A 25,197-nucleotide genomic window follows, 5' to 3' on the forward strand; every position below is an offset into this window, starting at 1 on the left:
CGTGCAATATCTCCTCTTTTTTTTGATCCGTCTTCTAAGATTCAAAACATTTGGAAAGAGATGCGCAAGCTGGTAAGTATGGAGGGATGTTCTATCCACCCTCCTCCCCTTCGGTGACGTCGTGATACACATTCAGTGCTTTCGCATCCAGCCGCTCACTGCCTTAGGCCACAATCTTTTCCCATAACTTAACCACGCCAGACAATGAGCGGCACAATTAATGAATGAAAATAGTTCCAAAAGCCACACGTTGCGCAGCTGAATCAGTGCTATTCTCTAATATAAGCTCAGTGGCAAACAAAGGCTGTTTAGACCACCAACTGGAGAATCAAACCACTCTCAAACGTGTTTGTGTTCCAAATGGTTTTAAGTATTAAAAATTGAAAAAGTTTCTTTTAAAAGTACCGATTCTTGACAGTCACAATTAAATGTCTGCTAAAATATATCGTGCAGTTTTCTGCCATTACAACGCAACTCATGGTCTTGATAAGTTCTTTACAGATGCCCCCTTCAAATAAGTCAAGTTTGTCAATTCAAAGGTGTGTTTATTTATTGCGGACAACGATACCGTACACTTTCTTCCTACAACGGACAGTTCTCAGTGACGGGAAAAATATATTAATGGTTTAATGGTTGATTAAAACGGTTCCAAAGCCACACGTTGCGCAACTGAATAAATACCGTACTCTATACTCAGTGGCAAGCAATTAACAAATAAAGAAGCCTCGACTGTGCTCTGTTCTGTTGTAAAGCCCGCAGGAAGCGGTAGAGCACGAAAGCAGTGTAGGGGAAAACACGAGACGTAGTCGAGTGTTTTTCCCTACTTCTTGAGTGCTCTACAGCTTCCTAAGTGCTTTAAAACAGAACAGACCACAGTCGAGGCTTCTTTATTTGTTTTATGATAAAGAATCCGATAATTTTCCCACGCATTTGGCTGAATTTTCAAACCAAACAAGCCGAGAAGCGAGAACAAGCCGGCCAATGTTCGAAAAAATAAAAAATCCTTCATTGTCGTTTTTATATACAGCATATCAATCTCGCGGAGCTCGCTATTTATTGGTTAACGATAAACCCAAAACCGCCGCCCAAGTATTCACTCATCCATTTCGTCACACAAAATATTGCGTAAAAGTGTTTTCATGTTTCTCCCCAGTTCCGACATTTACATTCAATATTTCTGAGTGAAATACTGCTTGCAAAACGCCACAAAACTGGCAATAAAAGCCAAATGACGACATAGGAGATGCACACGATGTCGAAAATGGCGTTTTCACCGTGTAACGTGCTAAAATTTTATAACGAAACAGTTCAGCCGTTTGGAGAGTAATCGCAAATTCTTTCCAAACTGGTTAATTAAACATTTAACTGTTTTCCATCTCCTCTACTCGCCAAAGCGCGGCAATAATTAGGCATTACAATAGTTTGCGATCGTGCGAGCAATTAAGAGAAACGTTGCGCATTTTCCCTCAGGAACAGAAAATTCCTTAACAATTGATTAAATGATAGAGTAACAGTGCGCTTGCTGACTATGTTTTCCTATTAACAATAAAGCACTCATAAATAGGCGGAAACCGTGTATATTCCCCTTTGTTTTCAGTTGTCAGTACTTGAACCCAACCTTGCGAGTAGGAGAGTGAAGAGTCAAATGAGTCCGAGTCAATGTTTCCATCACCTTATTCAGAACAAGCGTAACATGCTTTATTCAGGCTAACCTGAGCGATATTTGAGCTAACTGGAGTCGAGTTGCCCCAAGCAAGAAACTCGTGGGACCGTGAAAACCACGCAGGATACAAGATGTGGCTTTCAGGATTAATCGAACGCCTGAATTCAACTTTCCATCCGCGTTTACCAGGTAAAATTAAAAACCACGAATAATATCATTACCATCGCTGCAGTTTAAGCTAGGTTTCAAGCCAGGCATTGTATTCATAGCAATATACGTGAACAATTCGAGTTGCGAGCACGTGCACCAACAGTAGGGCCACCAAATTCATTAATCCAAGACTCCAAAAGTTTTAGGTTATGATTATCACAACCTTTCTCAAGTCCTATGTACCCGTAACATGCGTTTTTAGTGAACTCAGAGAGAAAACACAACTGCTAAGGTTGTAAAACGTCTTGCGTGACAAGAGTGACAGTTGCGGTGTGTGCTGTTCGAATTATTTATAATTTAGGGGCCCATTTACCTTTTGAGGAGAGGGGGGGGGGGGGGGGGGGAGTGGGTGATTTCTGGGCAGCAAGAAATTTTTTCCTAGAATTCTGGTGGGCAGGATATTTCTTCCCCTTCTCAATGCTCAGTGCTCCACGACATCATGGCATTATTGAACAGACCTGTAAACTAAAAAAGAGAACTCTTGATGAGAATGGTAAATAAACGTGTTTTGTTTCGTGTTGTTGTTGTTGAAGGTGATTTAACAATGCCATGGCATCTTATCCACAGAATCACGGGCGTGCCACCTAGTGTTTCTGTTGCATTGTTAAAAAGCACTTAGAAGTTCTAGACACCATGGCATTATCAAAGACCCACAAGTTCAGACTGAAAAAATAAGCCCTTTTATTAGAATGAAGGTGATTTCATAATGCCATGGCGTCTAACTCACAGAGTCACGGGCGTGCCACCTAGTGCTTCTGTTGCATTATCAAAAAGCACTTAAGAGTTCTAGACACCATGGCATTATCAAAGACCCACAAGTTCAGACTGAAAAAATCAACCCTTTATTAGAATCAAGGTGATTTCATAATGCCATGGCGTCTAACTCACAGAGTCACGGGCGTGCCACCTAGTGTTTCTGTTGCATTATCAAAAAGCACTTAGGAGTTCTAGACACCGTGGCATTATCAAAGACCCACAAGTTCAGACTGAAAAAATCAACCCTTTTTTAGAATGAAGGTGATTTCATAATGCCATGGCGTCTAACTCACAGAGTCACGGGCGTGCCACCTAGTGTTTCTGTTGCATTATCTAAAAGCACTTAGGAGTTCTAGACACCATGGCATTAAAAAATCCTCCTCACTCAAACCAAATAAATTTCTCCCAGCCCATCGTTGATCATAAGTTTGTCTGTTACCCGCAGTGTGCAATGTCGAATGCTTGACCTACAGGATTTTTATTTTATTTTTTAATCTTTTTTTCTGCGGGGGCTCCTAAAAAAACCTTCTCTGTCTTGTCTTCTTGTCACTGAACCTTCTCTGTTTTGTCTTCTTGTCACTTAACCTTTTCTGTTTTGTCTTCCTTGAACTGACGTTCAGTACCAGAACTTCCTGGAAAAAAAATGAAAAAATAATATATTATAATTTTTTTGGCCTTACAGTGATTTAAACTTTCAATGCATGTTGAGAAGTGGTAAAAATTACTGTGACTACAAAACAGGTAAATTTCATGATGGCAATTTGAATTGAAGTGACAGATCTGATTGTCTTACAAACATTTTTTAAACTAGTTTACAAAAATCAGGAAAGGTATGTTTTTTTTTTTCTCCATGAGCTCCCACTCCCATAGCAAAATTAAGTAACACCCCAAAACAAGCCATTTTTAAAATTGCCTTTAGTCTCTAAGGCAAGGCTCTCTCAAGATGAAAATACACTTTCGATAAATGGTTAATAATATGTAATACTGTGTAACTGACCTGAACAAGAGGCAAAAGAAATGTTGTTTCTACCAGGAGCTGTTTGCTGTCCAGGTCTCAATTTTACCAAGATCTGGTCTGCTTTGAAGTTCTCTGGGCCATACTTTGATAGTTCATCATTACACTCTTGCAGAGAACCAATTTTGTAGGCCAGAAGACCAACGCTTTTCAAAATCTGCTCAGTATTGTGCATCTCACAATGCAAAGTACAAACACACAGAGAAGACAAATCCTCATCAAGTAGGCATGTCAGGTCATCTCTCAATCTTTAAAGCTAAAAACAGGTAAAAGGATCACTGCCATACATGTAGATCAATCAAAAGCAATTAATCTACGCCCCCCCCCCCCCCCCCCCAAAAAAAAAAAAAAACAGGAAAGAGGGAAAGCAAAAGTAAAACCTACTGGTCTTTTAATCGTATCGTGAAACGAAGCAGACAAAGAAAATATAACACTTGCAGGGCCAGGTTCTCATAATTCTGTGGGTTGAATTTATTGATGGTTCTCATCCTAATTGCCACAAGGGTTACTCTGGTTTAAATCCCTCTCTCCACAAAAATGTGCATTACTAAAACCACAAATAAATCTTTACAGTGAATAAGAGAACTAATCTGTGGATTTCCACCACAAATCATATTGTATCTTTTTATTTTAATAGTTACCTGCCGATGTTTGCTTTCACTTGAAGGAAATGCTCAAGACAAACCTCATGCCTTCCTAAATCACAATCACAAGCCTAGGAAATAACGTAAACATTGTTAATAGCATTAACCAGAATTGCACAGAGCTGTCATTACCTTTGATGCAGTAAGGCTACACAAAAAAAGGAAGTGGCCAAATACTCAAGATAGCATTCATTGGCTGTTGCCTGCTAGTCATTTTCATACTTTGAAAAGCCAGCAATCTTCATTGCAGTAGTCAGTCATAATAGCTGGTTGTCAGCTACCTATCATGGTAGCTGCATGGAAATGCTAATGTATCTAGTCACAGTAGTGACTACTCAGGGTCTGGGTTTTAGTCAGAATTAAAAGGTGGACATATTGAATGCATGCTTAACTCAACCATACAGTTTTAAGAGATTAGGTGCATTGTCTAGAAATTTCCTCACAAATTGGGATGCACAGACATCCCTGAGGCTAAAAGCATGATCTACATGTAGTCATCACCTGAGTTGTTGCGTAATAAATGCCAAAAGCATGCTCAAAAGATTTATTGCTTTGGGATTTCCACTTGCCAACGATCAGTTTTGCATATTTATTAAACAATAATATTATATTGCCTGTTTTATAAATGGTAAATTAACCTTACCCTTAATGCCATACAAAAAATGCAAAACTCAACAGCTAGCCCTTGCCCTCCAAGGATGAAGTCTTCATCCTCCAGTCTTGCTAGTATTGGCAGCAAACCCTTGCAGTCTAGAGTTACTATAAAATAAATTAAACATTATCCTTATTTTTAAAATTTTTAAAGCTCTTTTTCCTCATAAGAATTGAAATTACAGTGTTTCCCTTAGACAGTTTGCAAAGAAACCAAAGGCTTCAAAAGTCAGAATTTAATTAGGAGACAAGGTACAAATCAGTTCCTCAAGTGCCCTGGGCTACTTACTGTTCTTCTTTTGCACTGTCTCATTAATTTCACACTATTTTTTTGTTTTTACTGTTTATATGTCCCACAAGATGGCTATAATCAACTTTTACCTTTACTGAATAGCATTGACAGAAGCAATAATATTTTCTTACGTTCACATCTATTTCACATAATCATGGACATGCCACATGCCTAACATCAATTTTGTTGTCAGTTGACCTTACACCTGTAATTGTCTTTGAATTAGCAATTGGGAGAAATTTCATTAAGACGGTCATGTTATCAACTTAAAATTATTGACATCCGACATGGTTGCAAACTACAAAATAACTAAACAATACATACCTTTGAATCACACACGATAGTGCTTGCCATCAACCCAAATCCCATTTCTTTTAGTTTCTTCAATGCGTTTGTTGAGAGTAACAAAAAGGTTTCTCAGGTCTTTCCTTGAAAATAGATATCAAAAAGGCATCAAGTTTAATTTACAATAAAAAGGGTATGCATAAGGCTTTGTAATCATTTACTGGGGATAAGTTTCGACTCACACTTATTGGTTATCAATACAAAAACTAAAACTGTCTAAAACTCATGCTGAGATTGGACATCTAAGCTTTTCAGTTCACTAGAATGGCCTTGCAGCAGCAATTCAGATTGTTTTTGCTCTTTCAGGAAGGAATAGAATGTTTTTTCTAACTTTGTGTTTTATGTCACAATTTACCGAGATAACTCCACCAGTAGTTTATTCTAAGCTGTTTAGTCACAACAATGTTATCTGGATCGGAAACACTGTGGTAGATGTCAAAGTTTTCAACTATTATTTAGTTTACTACCGGTAATTACTGTAATGTACATTCAGGCAGAAGTCCAGAAGTTAGTATCTCTTTTGGTCATGGGTCTGTACTCTGATAGTGACAGAAATGTCACAAAATGCGATAAGAATGAAGATATATGCTGCTTGGTAGGTATTCCTTTGTTCAAATAATGTTTTTGCATCATCTGTGCATTATTAGAGTATGGTTGCGTAGCCAAATGAAATCTATTTGTTAAATAGATAAGATATCAACAAATCAATGATTACCGACAAACCTCTTTTCTTCACAATTGGCTATAGCCAGAGGATAGACAGATTTGGCGCTTTGAGAAGATCGATGTTTTGTTTCAAGGGGAACAACACCAACTGTCACTTGATCCTTACCTAAAATATAAAAAAGTATTTCACATAAATAAATTCTTGAAAGAACACTGGATGCTGGCATAATAAAAGTAGTATGGCATCAACATCAACTATATATAGAGGAGGAACAATTTAATGGACATAGCATTTTTGTATTATTTTTTGTGAAACACACGGGAAATTGTAGGGGGAATAATGACATGAAAAATCATGCATGGGAAAAATGGAGAATAAATTCTGCACATTAATCAAAGGGGTAGAAAGAAAAACTATATGACACCAAAATTTTTGCTGAGAGTGGATCCCCTCCCCCTCCCCCCCATCAAAAAAAGGCCATCCCTACAATTTCGACAAAGAAAAGCAAAGGACAAAGAACAGTAAAGGCAATAAATAAGCTTACAAGGCTGAGTACAACTTACCCCTGTCCGTCCTAATTTTGTCAGGTTTGTCAAGTCTTGCCTGGCACAGTCCGAAATCCTCGACTTCAGTTTGAAGAACAAATATATGCAATCTGGGACTTTCATACATTTCACTCTCTCGTCCCAAGCCTCTTCCGAGATAAGTTTCGAGAAAGCTACTCGAAAGGAATCGAAAACACTCCTAAAGACTTCCCGCTCGTCGTGGCCAGCTTTTCCTGAAAGAGAACAGCACTCTCCGAGTACAGTGCTTAACGATTCCCCATTCTTTTCACACACTCTTGTCGTCTCGTTCATCACATTCACCGCTGTCTCCCGTATTTTTTTTTTTTTTTTTTTTTTTTTTTTGAAGGCAGGAGAAAGGTCTTCATTGGCTTTGAGTTCATTCAGGGTCCTCGGCCTCTTCACGGATTTCGGCGAGACGTCTCGTTGGAATTGGTTTTCGGGAAATGGTGCGCTTTTTGGTTTTGGCGACACGTCTTGTTGGAATTGGTTTTCAGGAAATGGCGCGCTTTTTGGTTTTGGCGGGCTCGGTGTACTCGGTGGAGCTGGCGGAAAACATGCAGACATATTACCGGTAAACGCTTTGATCGACGACACGATCATTTGGAAGTCTTCGGAATGGATAAACGACAGTTCGTCCAGCGACTTTTGGCGGAGGATTCCAAGCACCAGGCCAAAGGCTGAGGCAACGTACACCTTTTTTGTTCGTCGACCGTCGGCCGAGAACCAACTCGCGGAGGCGGGAACTCCATTGTCTCCGAGAAGATCATCAAACGCTATTTGACGGTATTCGTCAGGAAATACCCGAGCATGACCAAATGAACAAAACCTGGAAGGTTTTCCACTGCACAAAGCCGAATTTAGCGCAAACCACGACTTCTTTGGATCCAACGAAGCAGACAATACTCGCTGTAACTCCAGGCTCTCCAGAAGCCACTGACAACGTTTCTGTCGATAAATCCCGCTGTATATATCCAAACGTGGTGCCAGTTTACGATAACAGTACCATATAAAGTTAAATCCAGTTATGTCCATTGTGGAGCTGGTTGTACTTCTACATATACGAACCATATTAACGATAACAAGGTTAATATTTTTTCACCTTTACGCCAGGAGGGAGAGGTGAACACGTCAGATTTGCCTGACCCTATGATCATGGCCATTATGACGTCACCGCGAACGGAGCGCGCGCACACCCGCGCAAATGCACAAAATTTTCGAAAATGGCGTCGTCTCCTCTCGCTGATACAACTTTTTGAGGCGGATTTCTCCAATCATTCCAGCTTCAAATGGTGTTGTTGTTGGATCTTAAGGAGTAATTATCATTTTTCTTTCTTGAGAGGTAAGTAGATTTTAATTTTAACCGAAAAATCTTGCATAAAGTGTATTTAAAGTGTTACAGCTATCGCTCTCCGATGGAAATACGTGGGGTAAAATTTTCACTATTCGCCCTGTAAAATTGCCTTGTTTACGTGACCGGTACCCTGAGGAAACATGTAACTTGGTCACAGAATAGCGTATATGTATAGGAAAACATGGTAATTGAAGGTGACTTTGAAGAATCGGCAGTAAAAATGATCAGTTCATTTGAGTATGAAATATCTGCGATCTCGTTCTCGACACATATTCTGCAACAGTCCTAGCAAACAGAAATACTATCCACAATGATGGAAATGAGAACTGTCACAAGCATGAACTTGAGCTTAATTATTTGAATAAGACTTAAAGCCTGCCTACTGCACAACGGTGGTTAAAATGCAGACAGAGGATAAAATGCAGACTGTAGACTTTTTAAGAAATGGATTGCATTCCCATTTCCTTTATAGAGAGCTAAGTGCTCCGGTTAGCCTGAAATATACAGCTCAGGTTAGCCTGTGTATGGTTAGCTCGATCTCTCTATAATTGAAAATGGGAATATGATATTCTTAAAAATTCTGCAGTCTACATTTTACCCATGGTTTGCAGTCTAGTCTTGTAAGACTTTTCTTTAACCATATTACCATACAAGGTCTTCTCTCCTCTGCATAGGCCTCTTTCGTGCTGCTTTGACCATAGGCTGGTAGTGTGGAGTATATTAAATTTTCCCCTAGGGAGCTTCTGCAGAGGAGAGAGTATAAGGCCCCATTTATATGGTCTTGGGTACTAGGGACAACCCTATCAGACCCTTCTGAGGCACCTTTATCAAGTGTTTATATGAAACAAAGTTGTCTCTCCAGGATTACTTAAGTCTTTTTTCATATTCCAGTGCTCAGTTATCCTTCTTCCTTTGGCTTCCTCTCAGTCATTTGATCACTGTGGGGTTTTGTGAGTTAATTTTGATTTCTTCATACTATGAGTTGCCCCTGGTGGGCCAGTCATAGTATTTTGATGAAAAAAGGTTATCAGGCCTACCAGGGTTACCCTAGTTATGTTGCTAAGGGTGACTTGTGTTTTACTTTCTCAACAAAATGGTGAAAGTTAGCCTGTCCAGGGTCACTGGGGCAAGGGCTTTGTTGGTTACCTAAGACCAAATAAGGGGCCTTACTGTCGGCTGGAATCATGTATGCTTATGTTTCAAACTCTGGTCACCTTGAGTTCCTATTGCTAGATCTTATTACAAAATTGGCACAGTTGATCAACAATTTAGGAATTTGAAGTTTGATTTATTTTCATTCCAAAACAATATTGGGGCGATGTAAAAACCAACAACTGGTGAATATTAAAGTGCCACTGAAACGAAATTTTCGTATGTGAGATTTTTGCTTAGTAATAAAGTTTCAACCTTACTTGGAAACACTGCAGACTTTTTTTTCGCATACAGTAAGCGAAAACTGCTTTTTCAGCCGTTCGAAATTGGCTGGTTAAGCCCAAGATTGGCGGCCATCTTGGCGCGGCCAAAACAGCCTAGTGACGTCACTGGTTGTATTGCTCTCATGCCGCGCTGAAAATTTAGAGTGATTATGGGAGAAGAGAATACTGTTCGAAGCCCCCCAAAAACATCTTAAGGACATCTCAGGGCTGTAAAGCAGATAATAACAGTAGCCTTAGACATGAAGAGGTGGAGAGTCGATCCTGGGGCTTTTCAGTCTATTTAATTGGATATTTTATGTAAGCAAGCAAACGAGTGGGAGTTCTTAGATCGCGAAATGATCGGGACTCTTAGTGAAATGGCCAGCACTCAATTAAACAATATCTACACTCATAAAATTAAAAGACATGAAAACAAGAGAAAGCGGCTTTTGAAAATATTATCCGGAGTGCTGCTGCACGAATCGTAGCAACAACGTTTCGAGTTTTCGAGTCGCTTCGCTTCGAGGAAACCGGACGCTTTGAGGGTTTCACCGCGGACGATATTGTGCCACAGTGACCTTTAGTCTAGTTGTATCTGCTACATCCTACAAGTTATCACAACAGCAACAATTTAAGAAACCCTCTTCTTTTATATGAGGGAGCGAATTTAAACTATAAAGGTAAACTTAGCTGCCATAACCCTACAATTATATGTTTTCAGGAAACGAGAGAAAGCGTGACAATGTCGGCGGCGAAAGGTCATATATGCAAATTAGTTCAAATTCTGTTTAATAAACCTTCGACTAAATAATAAACTAGTGACGTTTAACGAATTGCTTTGAACTTGAATACTATTAAATGAAGATCATAGACATAAGTATGTGCTAAAGAACTCCAAGTTATCCATCGGCCGTGAAATATTACAATTGGGAGATACGTGTAAAAGAGAAGCGAAATTCCCGCTTTGTTTACACTGATACGTATGCGGCGATAAAGCAAACCCTGCTGCGGATCACAATTTTCAAAGATACATTTTGTCTACCACAAGAACTCTCACTTATTAGTATCATAAAAAGATGCTCTCTGTGTGCAAAGAAGTACTCGACTCAAAGCTTGTGGACCGTTAATAACTTCATGATTGTGCGGATGGCTGATGCGCTTACGGCTTTTAATGCAGCAAAGTTGCCGAGGATATATTCGAACCTTGTTAATAGACCTTAGATAAACGTGAGAATCCAAATTTCAGAACCAGGCTGAAAACAGACGACGAAATATCGTGTTTAGGCTTCAGGACGTGATACAAAAGTTGCCACACTCGTCTTCGAAATCTCCAATCGAGTACTCAAGATGTTCGAAAAGTATACTGAGCTGTTCTAATCTGTAGCATTCATTTTGGTGAATCTACATTCTTTGGCGCCCTCCAACGTTTATGATGTGTATTTCCTGTCAAGGCTGGACTGAAATTACAAGGTAGGAAACTAGTAGGTATCGACAATATGAAGAATAAACTTAAATGAATCAAGTGAAAACAAGAGAGAATCTTAAGCGCTTCTTACGTGAATACAACCAGTGACGTCACAAGGTCCTTAAACTCGGTTCCAGAGCCCGGACACAGTTTTGCTCCAAAAAGTCGATTTCAGCAGCTAAAAAGAGCACTTTCCGTTAGGATTTGACAGAAATAAAGTTCACCATTATTTTAAGCACGTTTGAAACTATAAATTGGGCTAAAAAAAGAGAGTACGAAAATTTCGTTTCAGTGGCACTTTAAGAGAAGTCTTATTTGATCTTTTTAAACCTTAGGTTACCATCCTCCACTACCTTTGCAAGACCATTCAAGCAGGCCCCATTTCTGGCAATACATGCAACCACCATAGAAAGCTATTTATTTATTCATTTGTCAATGTTGTACTGTCAATTAAACATTTAAAACCCAATCTTGTGTGCTTTTTTGTTATTTGCTGAAAATGTACGCTTATCATTCTCTTGAAGCCAATAATAAACTCATCAATGCGAAAAGTAACAGGGAACCTGGGATGGATGGAGCTGGGGAGAAATCAGGCTCGGGGTTCATGTTTACAAGTACAACCTCTGTGACACTCTTCTCTAGAATATTTCTTTCTAGGTCAGTTTAAACTTAATGTAAAATCATTGTTTAAGCTATCTTTATTTTCATAAGATTTATGATGAAAACTAAAAGCACAAAGTACCGGTATAAAGAAAATAACTGATTAGCATTTCAAACTTAGAGGCAGTAAAGCTATTACAGTTTCTCAAGACAGATACTATTAGAAAACAAGGGGTTTGGTTATAATAAGAGATCACCTGATATTGATCTTTCCAGCTTTGTCATAACCTTCCTTACTGAACTCTTTGTTTTGGCAATAAGTCATTTTGGCTTAGTTTCTCCTGGATGGGTTAACTCTTATATTGCCAGTGGCTAAGCATAGGAAATGTCCCAGTTCATATTTTCTTTCCTTACTGCTTGGAACCAGATTCTGTATTTTTTAGTTCTTTCCTTATAACATCCTACATAGTTTTCTTTTACAGTCTATACAAGTTTGAGTGAACACAGTGAGATATATATAAAAAAGTTAGAACAAAGCAGCGAGACAGGAAAATTAAATAGCTTTGCATTGCATGCGGACGCCCAAGGAAACAGATCCTGCTCCGATCTCATATTTGACGAACACTGACATGAAATAAAGTACCTTTCTGCAGAGGGGCCTCGTTCATGTTCTTCTGAATATCATCCGTTTCATCTAGGTCTCCCGTACAGTGATTCTATATCATTTTACCATCTAAAATATCCACACGTCTGCTCGGCTTGTGTCAGTTGGTTGGCCTCGAAGAAGAAAATTAAATGTTGTCGTTGACAGTTTAGCGGATAATTTAGCACAAGAAAATAATTCCTTGGTACATTATTTACTTTCCGACCCAGCATATGACTTGATAGTTCAAATGTCTTTGTAAGGGAGCATTTTCCATCATATACTTTCTCACATTTCGAGGGTTTCGAATAGAGTATTGATCAGCAGGTCCTTCACGCTATCGTCTACAAAATAATGGGTTTAAACCCACTGATCATTTTTATGCATATGTTAAATGATTCGTTCTCATCACCACTCAAACGTTTTAAACCATATGAAGATCATATTTTTGTGTTCGCGTTGTTCATTGTTGGGTTCTCCAGATATCGCCCAAGAAACGGACGCAAAGCTTCACTTTTCAGTCGCGTTTTCAATTGAGCGATCTCGAAATTTTGCGTGTTTTTGTGTCTCCTGACATCTAGTTTTTGGAAACCAAAGTATTTTTGGGCACAATATTAACAGGTTGTCTTATTCCTGTGGTCTGTTGATCGCTTTCTTTCAAATTCTTCGAGCAATCATCAGATGAAAAGCTTTTCTGGTATCATTTTTTAGCGGCCATTGAAACTTAACGGGCCGGCTCACGAGTGACGTCATAATGGCCAAGATCATCGGGCGCGCAATCGCATGGCTACGCAAGGAAAGTTGACCTCTCCCTCCTGCTTTACGCTCGCTCGTGTGTTAAAGGAGTAAACCGCATGCCAGAAAATGTGGGCTCCCGAGAAACCAAACGCTCCAGCAAGCCAATAAATATACGCTAACTTACGTTGTTCCACCAGCCGGTCGGACAGCGGGAAAATATGGTAAATGTTTCTTTATTCATGGGTCGGTCAACACACGGACGAATATACGACCGCGAATCAGCTGCGGTCATATCGCTCAGAATAATATTTTGCTTTTTGAGGTGTGAGGAAAACTATCCTGCGATTAAACGCTTTTTTGCTAGCGAAAGCGAGACTTTCATTCGGAAAAAAGCCTGATCACAAATTAAAACCAGAGGACGATAACAAACTTTGTTGGCTCCCTTTAATTTATTCAAATAGTACCTTCTATTCACGTAAGTTAAAAACACAAGCGCTAATTCCCTATTAATTTTTCATTACGCTCTTCTTTCGCTCCCTGCGGTCTGAATGCCTGTCAATATATCTTTATTTAGTACAGACCAAAGTAGGTAACTGGTACAGTGTCCAGCAGTGAAGAGTTATCTGCCATGAAAGTTGAGAATCGAATTTCTTATTGATTCGACAAAATCTGTCAAGCGGTGACGTGTGAATGATACGTTACATTCGTTTGCCAAGGTCTCCGAAGCATCGTATTGCGCGATCCATCAACGCTTGTATTGTATTATATTGCGTAATCGGGTAACTTTTGTGTAGCCATGGCCGCCGGAAAGAACCAGTTGCTAAGGCTTGCGCGTTCTCATGGGCAAACAAAGGTTGTTTAGACCACCAACCGGAGAATCAAATGTGTTTTGAGTTGCTTTAAGAATTAAAATTGAAAAAGGTTCTTCCAAAAGTGCCGATTCTTGAAAATTACAAATAAGTGTCTGCTAAAATACATCGTGCACTTTTCTGCCATTTCAACGCAACTCATGGTCTTGATAACTCCTTTACAGATGCCCCCTTCAAATAAGGACAGTTTTCAGTGACGGGAAAAAATTTATTGATGGTTTAATGGTTGATTAAAGCCACACGTTGCGCAACTGAATTAATACCCTACTCTATGCTCAGTGGTAAAAAAAGGCTGCTTGGACCACCAACCGGAGAATTAAACGTGTTTTGAATTCCGAGTGGTTTTCAGTTGAAATTGAAAAGGTTTCTTAAGTGATTCTTTGGAAGTTGCAAAAAGTGTCGCCTGCGCAACCTTCTACCATTACAACCCAACTCGACGTGTTAACAAGTTCTTTACAGATGCCCACTCCAAATACTGAAGTAAAGTTGTCAATTCAGAAGGTGAGTTGAATTTTTGTCATTTCTTTTTCATTTTTTTTAGACATCTTAATCACAGGACACAAAAAAAGTCCAATTTCCCCTACTGGTCGTTTTTTGCGTTCACAACGCGCAATGACTCTCAAATGCAAGGCATTTATTATGGACAACTATACCGTTTACTTTTCGCCAAAAACTGTCAGTTTTCAGTGTAGGGAGAATTATACCCAAAAGGAGAAAAGATATCCAAAACAGGTGAAACCTTTAATTAATTTACCCCGGTCAATAACGACGGACCGGAATAAAATTTTGGGTAAAAGCTTTTGAAAGCTCTAGACTCATATTCAAATGGCTTTCATTTTACCTTCAATATTTTACCTAGTTGCAGAGAACAACGCGGTTATTTGGAGGAATTACATTTTATTCAAAAGGTTTTCTTCAATCGTATCCATAATTCTAGTCAGGATTAGCAATAGTAATTTTTCCTGCATTTATCTAAGTGAGATATACTTTTTTGCCTGGGAATTTCCGTGTAAGGTACAGCCGATCCCGAATCACCAACTTCCATTATTCTAAGAAAAAATGGTATCTTTACTGACAGGTGAAAGTTAGAGCTTGATGGTTTTTAAGTTACCATGGTTACACAGGTGAAACCGTTGAACAACAATTTTGCTGAAAACTGGGAGGAAAAATCAGAGCCAGGCATGTCTCCTAAACCAAATAAATGGAAAGAGTTTGCCTCCAACACTACCCTTCACGGACTTAGATACGTCGCCGATAAGAGTCACTCCATTATAAGACGAGGCATTTGGTTCATATTTCTTGGGGCAGCTGCTACGACCTATGTGTATCTTGTATCCCTAAGCTTAAATAAGTTCTTCTCAAGGCCAATAAAAACAGTAATCTCACAAGAAACTCCCTCGGAAGGCTTAAAGTTCCCTGCGGTGACAATCTGTAACTTAAACAGGTTCATGAGATCTAAGATAGATACGGCGGACGAGGACGAAAACTATGTAAAAATGGGATTGAACATCAGTGGATGCAGTGAAATACGTAAAGTTCGTGGAAATCTCACTTGCGGCCAAGCGTTCTTATGTGTTTATACGCCATATGGAACAGCCCTTGTTAAAGGCTGTAATGGAACGATGCGGCAAAACATAATAAATGTTTTAAGCCGTTCTTCACATCGTCTGTTTAACAAAGAAGAATTTCATACACAATATGGCCATGACATAATGAGCCTGACCTCTTCTTTTCTTTATTGTCGTTTCATGCGAAACGCAGCGTGCTCTAAGGGAGACTTCGTTCCAAAACTTACAGAATATGGCATTTGTTTCACCTTTAATTCTGGTAAGAATGGTGTCCTTCGACGTGCAGTACATGAAGGCCCTGACAATGGGCTCAGCATTTTTCTGGATGTTCAAACGCATGAGAGTACTTTCAGCCAGTTTTCGAGTGGATTGAAAGTGATTGTGCACGATCAGAACACCTTTGTCAACCGACATAATGGGTTCAACATCGTTCCTGGCACTCACGCTTCGGTTGGAGTCAAATTAACGAAGGTAAGTTGTTGCCAGCGTAATTGTACTCAAGGCAATAAACCACGCATGTGCTGTCGAATTTTATTTTTAAGATTGTGTTTTAAACATTTCAATCACATATACGTGCTCGTCATGATATTTTGAGATCTATACAGGACAGTCTGTTACTCCACTTCCTATTATTTATAGCCGTATTTATCGCTACCTCTTTGCTTCTTTTATTCCTTTTCACGTGACGCGGACCTTGTGTACGAGAGCGCTGCGTTCTTGAGCAAGACACTTTACTACTCTAGAAATGTTTCTCTCCACCCAGGTGTATAAACCTAATGCTAGACTAGCATCCCATCCAGGGGGAGTAGAAATTCTCCTGGTCGCTTCATGCTACGGAAACCGGGAAAAGGCACCGGCCTGATGGGCCGCTTGGCTCGTATACAGACTTTGCTTTGCTTGACGGAAAATAATTACATCATATCATTGCTGTTTAATCTTCTCTAGCATACTAGACTTCCAGCACCCTTCAGAACAAACTGCCGACAGGACAAGCTGCCGGGAATTGGTTCCTACAACAAAGACGGCTGCATTCATCAATGCATCGCAAATTTGACCCTAAGACAATGTGGCTGCCGTGGTATCGGATTGCAAGGTTAGATGACACCATAAGTTCTGATTATGCAATAGAGCACTGTTTCCGTGTTTATCCCATCTTAACGCGAGGAGGGAGGGGAGGGGCTCGGAGAATTCTAGACTGTAATGCCAAGGGTTTGAATATCTTTCGAGAATTCTCTCAACTCCCAGCCCCCTCAGGTGTTTGGATGAGGCTTTGTAAACACGGAAAAAGTATCCTATTGCTTTTACAAAATATTTCTCAACACTACACGCGAATCTGAAATGTCACAACCGCGTTTATATACTCTCATCTTAACACACCTATCGACCAATGAGAGCGCAAGTAGTATCTCAGTTATTTTATAACAATGAATACAAGCAGGTCTAAACAAGATGATGTTTTGGTGCCATAAATGTAAACACATCTGGCATTAGAAAGGCGATGACCGATTGTGATTCTCTCTCTTCAGCCCCGGCCAGTTATATTATTAGCGACTAAAAGTGTGATTTTCCCACCGACGAGAAAATTCATTGTTGTGGTCAGCTTCGTTTTACCCTAATCTAATGCAAAGATTGTTTTAACAATCTAATTAAATCGCCTGCAGCCACAACTCGGCAAAAAGCTTGGCCACTTGACAGTCTTCTGTAACTTAAAGGCATTAATTTTGCATTTCTTATCATTCATGATACTTAAGATTGGTAATGGGAAACGGGGATTTAGAGGTCAAGTTTTATCACAATATTTTAAAAATCGAACCTTGTACTATTTTATTATTATTCTTTTAGACGCAGAGGGGACACCTGTGTGTTCTATGCAAGACAAAGAATGTGTTGAGAATTCCCGACGTACGTAAGATAAAATTATTAGTGATACTGGCCACGCAACGTCACAACCACAGCGGGGCAAGTTAAAAATTAATTGATAATCACATCCTATTTGTTCTCATTTAAACTGTCAGCCTTTTTTGGGCTCTGATTTAGGGGCAAAATGAGCTTACACCAGGTTCCAACGGACTTTTTTTTTTAGTAAAAATAGACGTTACGAAGGAAAGAAAGGTTAGAATGTAGTCCGAGAACATGTACATGTATGTTACGTGTTTACATTTTTAATCAGCGTGGACGTTAGCACGACGTCAAAGAATATTGCCTGGATACGCTAAAAAAAATTATAAAAAATTAAAGGAGCTCAGTCAGGGGATGCAGGCCATGAACACAATAACCTTTGAGCTGAAGAAAACCTGTAAATAGTAGTTTACTAAGAAAAAAAAATCACTGAAAAGATAATGAAAAACCATAAAGGAACAAGGATGGTCAAGGATGGTCAAGGATGGTCAAGGACGGAGAAGATTAACACGGATTACAAACAACGAACTTGAAAAATTTTAGCTAATCTTTCAAGGTGCGCAAGCCGCGACGTAGCCCCTTTGCAGAAGTAGACTTTTTCAAACCAAATAAACCTCTCCTGTAATTCATTAGGTATAATTATTTGGTTTCAAATGTATTTTAATTGAGACAACTGATTTATTTTTAACTTTTAGGTCAAGTCAACTTAACAGAATGTGCCTGCAACAATGCGTGCTCAGAACTGGTGTATGAGTCACGTGTTTCTTATTCCAAATTTCCGGATGACTCATTAATTGAGATTGTGCATAATCTCCTTAACTTTAACCATAGTCCAGATTACATGAGGTAAGTTATTTCCAGAAAAAAAAAAAAAAAAATCCTTTAGGGGCTCTCTTAATGTTAATAGAAACAATATCGCAAATATTATCTTTCTTTAGCCATCGTAGCTGAACAAGAAATAACACACAAGCTTGGGTGATAAACAAGACAATTCAATAAAACTTTGCATCATTAAACTTGACGTTTCATATGTTTCGACATACATCTTTAGAAGTGACCGTTTAGAATGGAAGTAAGAAGTAAATTTTAAACATAAGTTAAGACAGATAAGATAAATAAGATAAGATAAGATAAGATGAGATGAGATGAGAAGAGATGAGATGAGTTGAGATGAGATGAGAGAAGATAAGATAAGATAAGATAAGATAAGATAAGATAAGATAAGATAGATGAGATGGATGAGATGAGATGAGAAGAGATGAGAAGATTAACGAAAAGATAAGATAAGATAAGATAGATAAAATGAGATGAGATGAGAAAAGAAAAGTAAAAAAGAAAAGTAAAGATAAGATAAGATGAGATGAGATAGATGAGATGAGATGACAAGAGAAGAGAAGTGATAGATAAAATAAGATAAAATGAGATAAGATAAGATAAAGTAAGGTAAGATAAGATAAGACAAGACAAGACAAGACAAGACGAGACAAGACGAGATGAGATGAGATGAGATGAGATGAGATAAGATAAAGCCTTTATTTATCGAGGGTTATAATTAGTGGACATTCACTGACAAACGTGTGGCCTTCACTTATATAAACAAGGATGCAAACACCATTAGCCGAATCCGTCTTTTCGTTGATGACTTGTTCATTCTTTCGCTCGTTCAAGTTCATCCGTTCAAGCTGAAACAGCGGCGAAATCCGACCACGAACAAAAAAGATAAAAATAGAGAGGGAGCAAGTGGAGAGGTTTCTCCTTCATACAGCTTGTTTCCTTTTTTTCGTGCGTCACCACGCCCGCGTGCTTTGTTAAAATGACTTGTTGGTTAAGTGACTAACTATTTCTTATTTATATATTTTGCTACGCCCTCACAGAACGAACTACGTCTTTCTCCAATTGGGGTTTCAACACTTAGCCTATGAAAAGCGTGAAGATGTTCCTAGTTATGGTTTGGAGAGCCTCTTAGGTAAGTCAAAAACAGACATAAATAACGGAAAGCAACGACGACAACACGATTTAGGTCCGTCCACACTAATGCGTTTCCAGATCGACACGTTATCGATGGTAGCTGATGGTGTTTTTTCAAACCGAAAACGCTAAAACGGTCGAAAACGTTGATACGCTTTGAGGATTGAAACACCATAAAACGATGAACGTTTTCCATAGTGTTAGTGAGGACGGTAGGCGAATTCGCATCAAGAAGTATAGTATTAAGTGTAAATTCTGGGAGAAACGTATACTCGGAAAAAAATCCTAGTCCCAGATGGGATTTGAACCTACGACACTCCGTGATCTAGTCGGATGCTCTAACCACTGAGCTACTGGAGACTCCATGGTGAGCAAGGGTGAAATGTAGGTCTTTGACTGGAACCGCATCGCGCGGCTACACAGCCACGTACTGACCCATATGAACTCACTAACAGCATCGCGCTGTCACATTAAGGCATCTAGCACGTATAAACTCACTAACAGTATCACGCTGTCACAATAAGGCATATCAAGATGCGTCCAACCAGCCTCCTAACTGAGTATATGTATACTAACGGAGAAACAACAACGACAGAATTTACACTCAATATCATGCTGTAGTTATTTCCTCGTTAGAAGTATAGTAGGAGAACTAAATGACAATTGAAAGGCAAGTATGCTTGGGGTAAAATAACTACGCAGCAATCATGATTTAAGAAATTCATTCAACAGGTGAGTTCGGTGGCAACATGGGCTTGTTCCTTGGGTGCAGTATACTAACGCTCTGCGAGTTCATGGACTTTCTGTTGGAAGCTGTGATTTCCCGGATGAGGAAAAACTCCGTGGAAGTAAACGCGAACCCGGGCAGCAACTCTTAAACAACAACAACAACAAAACTCAGGAGGAAGAGAAAACAAACCGCGGTTACGAACATAACAAATAGGTCCTCGCATGGCATATTAAACTTGACGTTTTGTATCCTACAACATATATCTTCAGAAGTGAAGGTTACAAAATACGACAAGATGTAAAAAGACTAAAACAAAGCGAGGTATTGGTAACTAGCTAGACAACAACGAACAAAAGAAACTACATCCGGTGTGAATTAATAAAGAAAGAGTTTTTCACTACCGACATTTTCATTTAGGGCGGGTTTTAAGTTCCGTATTAACGATGTTTCCTTGATTTTACACCGTAAATCACATTGCCCACTTACTAGGATCTCGAAATGGTTCCTTTTGATGTTGTGTCCGGTAGAAGTTGAATGATCAGCAACAGCAGAGGCGTGAGCAACGTGAGTGAGAGCTTTGAAGAGCTCCGTCTCCGTCTCAGTGAAACATTAATCTTGTCATATTTTGTAACCGTCACTTCTGAAGATGAATATCGTAGCATACGAAATGTCAAGTTTAATATACCATGCGAAACCTATTTGTTATGTTTGTAACCGCCGTTTGTTTTCTCTTTCTCTTCAGTGAAATTGAAATGGCCACACTCTGCAAGAAGCAGAATTCCGTGGTATCATGTTCTGCTACAGTTACAAACAAAGAAAACGTCAGATAATGAGACTTGTTTGTAAACTGGATACTTGTCAGCCATGCGGACTGAATTTCGATTACAAAGACGATTACAGGCATCTTTAGGTCGCCGCGCGTTCATCGCGGGCGCACTGGTTTTTTCAACGTAAATCAACTAGAATTTTCCACGGAAGAAGGGCTAAGCTCGAAGCGTTTGGAACTATTTAAACATTATGACACTTAGTACCCGGATGCGAGAAGTTTATTTTATATTTCCTTTTTTGTTTATACGTACAACCGCCACGCAGTACATAGCCTCTTGCAGACGTTCAGTTAACGCCTGGAAGGGGCTACGCAGTACACGGCAGTTTTTCTGTTAATCAATTACTGTTAAACATTAATCAGTCGTGATGTCAACAAAAAACTCAGTCTTGGCGATTGTTTGCATCATCCTACTTAAAAGTTCCAGAGAGGAGAATTTCCTAATGCTCAAGAAAGTTTCCCTTTGATGATTTAGTGGGTTCTTTAGAACGTGAGCTCTGCGTTTCGGGCTTGGCTCTTCTTCAAATACTGAAGACAGACTAATCTGGCGTGGCCGAGTGGTTTAGGGCCCTGGTGTTGTAATCCGGAGGTCCTAGGTTCAAGGCCTCCACCCTACCACCAGCGGGACTTGTTTCTCGGTAGTGAAATCCTCGATCACGCGTTGTAAATAGCCAACTGGTCTGCCTCCTGCCAGTTGACATTTTTAACTATGCTACGTTTATTTGAAATATTTGTTTCCTTTGGCATGCCTGTAAACTAGCTACGCTCAGTTAGTGCTTGAGCACTAAGATTTACATTTCTACAAGCCCCAAAACGTCTAGTTTACCCTAACTATGCGACATTTTCAATAGCTTTTTCAGCCTTATATTTAGGCCGCGTTCACACTTATGGGGATATTTTTGAATCCGCAACTTTTTCTTTCCGGATTTGAAAATCTCCCCGTCCACACGTGACGTATTAAAATCTAGTTCGTCTGTCCACAACCATCCGATAGTATCCGGATTCACTCTAGTACCCAGGGCTCCTCTGCAGTAAAATGTCTTCAGAACATGCGTCATGAAAACTAGGCCTGCACATTGTGCCGCCATGTTGGTTTCTTGTTCGGTAAGAGACTGGACACAATTTTGCTGTGTCATCGGATTCGAAAATATCCGCATTCACCCGTCCACACGTTATCGGATTCGTTGCGGATTTATTTTTTTCCACTCTGGCGAGCGGATTCAAAAATATCCGGATACGTGTGGATTGAGCCTTAGTTTATCGCCATTGGGTCAGACGTTATATAACTATTAAACTCATTTCTACTGATTTTTAGCATGGAGAGAGCGCGCTTAGTAATATCAGAGACTAAGTAATGTCAGAGCGGACCTTACCCACATACGACGGCGGGGACCACGCCTATTAGACAGCAAATTTATATAGTACTTCAGAATTTCGAAGTTACGAAGTTTAAGAAAACCAAGACGGCAACGGCAACGGGAACATCACTGAACAAAAGATTTAATGAGCAAAACAATAGTTGTGCACGTGCGTTATAATTCTTGGTACATTTTTTTGCCGTCCTCTGCAAAACAACGACGTAAAATGGCCAAATTCTGCGTTCTCCGAAGAATGTGAACCAGAACGACTAATTTTTTAAATTTCTATTTCAAAGTTATCGCTGTATTCCAGATTTAGTTTCGTGATAGTTTTGACAGTAATAAACAAAGTGAAAGAGTATTGCGAGATTCGTAGGTAAAATATGAATTCATTTTTAAATTGACATTGTCCTCGGCCTGGCCGTTGTGGTTTCATAAACTCTCTATTATCTAGATCCACTCCGTATAAAACCTTGCTGAATATAATACAAATGCGTTCAGTTTCAATAATTATTCACAATACAAAAAAAAAATAGTCTTAATGGTTCGCGTTCTACAAAAAAAACTGAAATTGATCATTTCACGTTGTTGATTTGCAAAAGACGGCTACGAAGTCCTACGATGCACAATGTTCTGCTCATTAACCCTTTTGTTTTGGCAACGATCCAGTTGCCTCTAGCGTCCTGTTTCGCGTAAGGTCCCCAGTATAATTGGATGAAAGCTTTTGGAATTATAACTGGAGATTTATTCACCCTACCCGGGGAATAAATGATTTTATGCTGCTTATTAGTGCCAGTCTCTCAGCAATTGGTTGGGGGGGTCATCCGGGTCTTGGAGAATCCAACGTTTAGCAGACGTGGCCATGTTACTGTCCTCTTTTCCAAAACTCTAGCTCCCCACTCAGTTCGCAGTTTCCCATCCACCCACCCACCGACCCCTTCGATAGACAAGGGGGGATTTCAAATATCTGGTGATTGCGCCGGGCACTCCCCCACCTTTGCTGGGAATGATTTTGGTTGCTTAATGTTTTTCGGAGTAAAAAGTTAATTGTTATAAAAATAAACGGCCACCTCAGTGACCAAAAAATGGCATATTATGCTTTGTTATTTCTTCCCAGCAAACATCGCGCAGCTACTGCACTGTGTAGTGAATGAATCTCAAGTTTGAGCAATAACATAGAGCATAAACGCACCAAACACTCTTAAAAAATCCGACAAGATAGTCTGTCTCCGTTAGCTCATCTTTAATGTTTTTACCAAAAACCCCGAAGAGCATGCTGAGTTTCTTGGGGCGTTTTTCTCAAATTCAGGCTCTGTCTTCAATCGCCTTTTAGCCAGGCTAGCGTGAGTGCAATATAATGTTTAATAAATAATTAATAAAAACAAAACCGAGTAAATTTATGCTTTAAGTAGGTGAGTAATTCAACACAGCCAAAGCAATTTTAAAAATAATAACAGCTAGATTAAACAAATTAGATTTGGGAGGAAGAACAAGTTTGCCACTGGAACGGCGGCTAATTACTATAGAAAGTCGCATGAATGCCAACGCAAGTAAGGATTTCCACGTCTCGTGATATTTGAAAATTCTCGCAAAATTGTACGATCATAAAGGTGAGTGCAATTTGAAAGAATTTTAAAATATCACGAGTAGTGTAAATGTTTAATTACCCGAGCTTTCATATGATTACGTAATCGAATGAATGAGAGTGCAACTAGGATTACGGGTGATGTTACACTACGAGTGACATTTGTAAATTTTCTCAAAATTACACCAGCCTTTATTCGAGTGTTTTTTGTTTTCAAATTGCAAATATTGCGAGTAGTGTAAATCCTAAATTGCTCGAGCTTTCATGCTACTACTTATTTATTACATGAAAATTACGAACGCGTGCGCGTTAATTTGTACTGCAGAGCAAATTACAAAAGAACGTTAAATCCGCCGGCCTTCAACCAATCACAAGGAAGTTATTTCCTCAGTAATATAATAAAAAGTTATATTTTTTGACGAGGATATGAATCTGGGTAAATGGAACCAGAAAACCACTTAGAGGTTGGTTGTCAACTTGAAATTAAAGTAGAAAATTGTATTTATATTTGGACGCCGTAATGTTTTATTTTGTTTGTGAGGAGGTTCTTAATAACAGCATTGTAAGGCCATTTTTGTTATGATAGTCGTTTTTCATAGGGAAATTAACAAACAAAGGCCGCCTATAGGTTGTCGGTTTGGAACACTTGCTGGAACACTTGCTGGCTTTAGTTCTTGCGCCCAGCTGCTCTCTACGGAACCGTTCCATCTTTATGTTCGGTAACAAAAGAATAGCAACGTGTGGTGGTGTAAATAAATTATCGCGTGCTCGGAGCGCAGGGCGCATAACTCCCTTTTGCCGACGCCAATTGGAAATATACATTGCGTGTATCATCATTTCCAGTGAATTTGCAGAAATACCTTACTCTGATATCTTCACTTTCGATATGAAGCCAAAGGTAATCTTCTGTGATTTGACTTGCAAGTTGTGTAGGGCCATCAAAGACTGTCTAATTGTAAGGTAGGTACACATAAAGTTAAAAATAACAAAAATAATAATAAAAAAAACACCTAATGTACATCGGCCAGTTTAGAATTGCGTTGTAAGACAACACTGAGCTTGCAAATGTATATTGAAAAGAAAAAATCGAGGAAACGATGAATAGAACAATTATTGAAATAGCGAGGTGATAACAGTACAGTTAGCAGAACCCTGAAATCATTTTCATTACAAGATACAATCCCACCCAAAAATCAGTGCCACAGGACCTTTGAGTCATACGTACCGAACTGGAATTGTGCAGATTCGTTTTCACACGCACATGAAATTTTTCCCACAGGAAAGTCCCATCTAGTGTACTTCAATTTAGCGTGATTCACGGGAGACGTAAAAACAAGAGTCTAACTTAGGAAACGTAATAATGGTAGTTTGAA

The 25,197-nt window shown here is 39.3% G+C and overlaps 2 protein-coding genes and 1 long non-coding RNA gene across 4 annotated transcripts; 2 read left to right on the top strand and 1 right to left on the bottom strand.

The window, feature by feature from the left end:
* Window positions 1-1,673: 1,673 nt before the first annotated feature.
* LOC149112372 (uncharacterized) lies at window positions 1,674-7,892 on the bottom strand. Of its 2 annotated transcripts, XM_089290222.1 has the most exons (8): window positions 6,807-7,892; window positions 6,300-6,408; window positions 5,556-5,659; window positions 4,932-5,047; window positions 4,286-4,359; window positions 3,627-3,900; window positions 3,155-3,261; window positions 1,674-2,338 (listed from the first exon to the last, which is right to left on the bottom strand). In XM_089290222.1, exons 1-2 carry the CDS (start codon window positions 7,875-7,877, stop codon window positions 6,394-6,396), a joined length of 1,086 nt encoding a protein of 361 aa, XP_089146348.1. In that variant the 5' UTR covers window positions 7,878-7,892; the 3' UTR covers window positions 1,674-2,338; window positions 3,155-3,261; window positions 3,627-3,900; window positions 4,286-4,359; window positions 4,932-5,047; window positions 5,556-5,659; window positions 6,300-6,393. The 2 variants fall into 2 exon arrangements, with proteins under 2 accessions (XP_089146348.1, XP_089146347.1); XM_089290221.1 differs by having other exon boundaries at window positions 6,292-7,892.
* A 2-nt stretch (window positions 7,893-7,894) lies between these two features.
* Window positions 7,895-11,509, top strand: LOC149112373 (uncharacterized). The gene is made up of 2 exons (XR_016207408.1): window positions 7,895-8,148; window positions 11,376-11,509. It is a non-coding gene; the product is annotated as an uncharacterized LOC149112373 (long non-coding RNA).
* A 2,626-nt stretch (window positions 11,510-14,135) lies between these two features.
* LOC149112374 (acid-sensing ion channel 1A-like) lies at window positions 14,136-20,208 on the top strand. The gene is made up of 7 exons (XM_089290233.1): window positions 14,136-14,391; window positions 14,969-15,929; window positions 16,404-16,551; window positions 17,301-17,360; window positions 18,053-18,203; window positions 19,232-19,323; window positions 20,058-20,208. Exons 2-7 carry the CDS (start codon window positions 15,003-15,005, stop codon window positions 20,201-20,203), a joined length of 1,524 nt encoding a protein of 507 aa, XP_089146359.1. The 5' UTR covers window positions 14,136-14,391; window positions 14,969-15,002; the 3' UTR covers window positions 20,204-20,208.
* The last annotated feature ends 4,989 nt before the right edge of the window (window positions 20,209-25,197 follow it).

The sequence above is a fragment of the Orbicella faveolata genome, unplaced genomic scaffold (assembly GCF_042242905.1).
Source record: "Orbicella faveolata isolate gen_17 unplaced genomic scaffold, um_ofav_v1 contig_2, whole genome shotgun sequence".
Lineage (NCBI taxonomy): Eukaryota > Metazoa > Cnidaria > Anthozoa > Scleractinia > Merulinidae > Orbicella > Orbicella faveolata.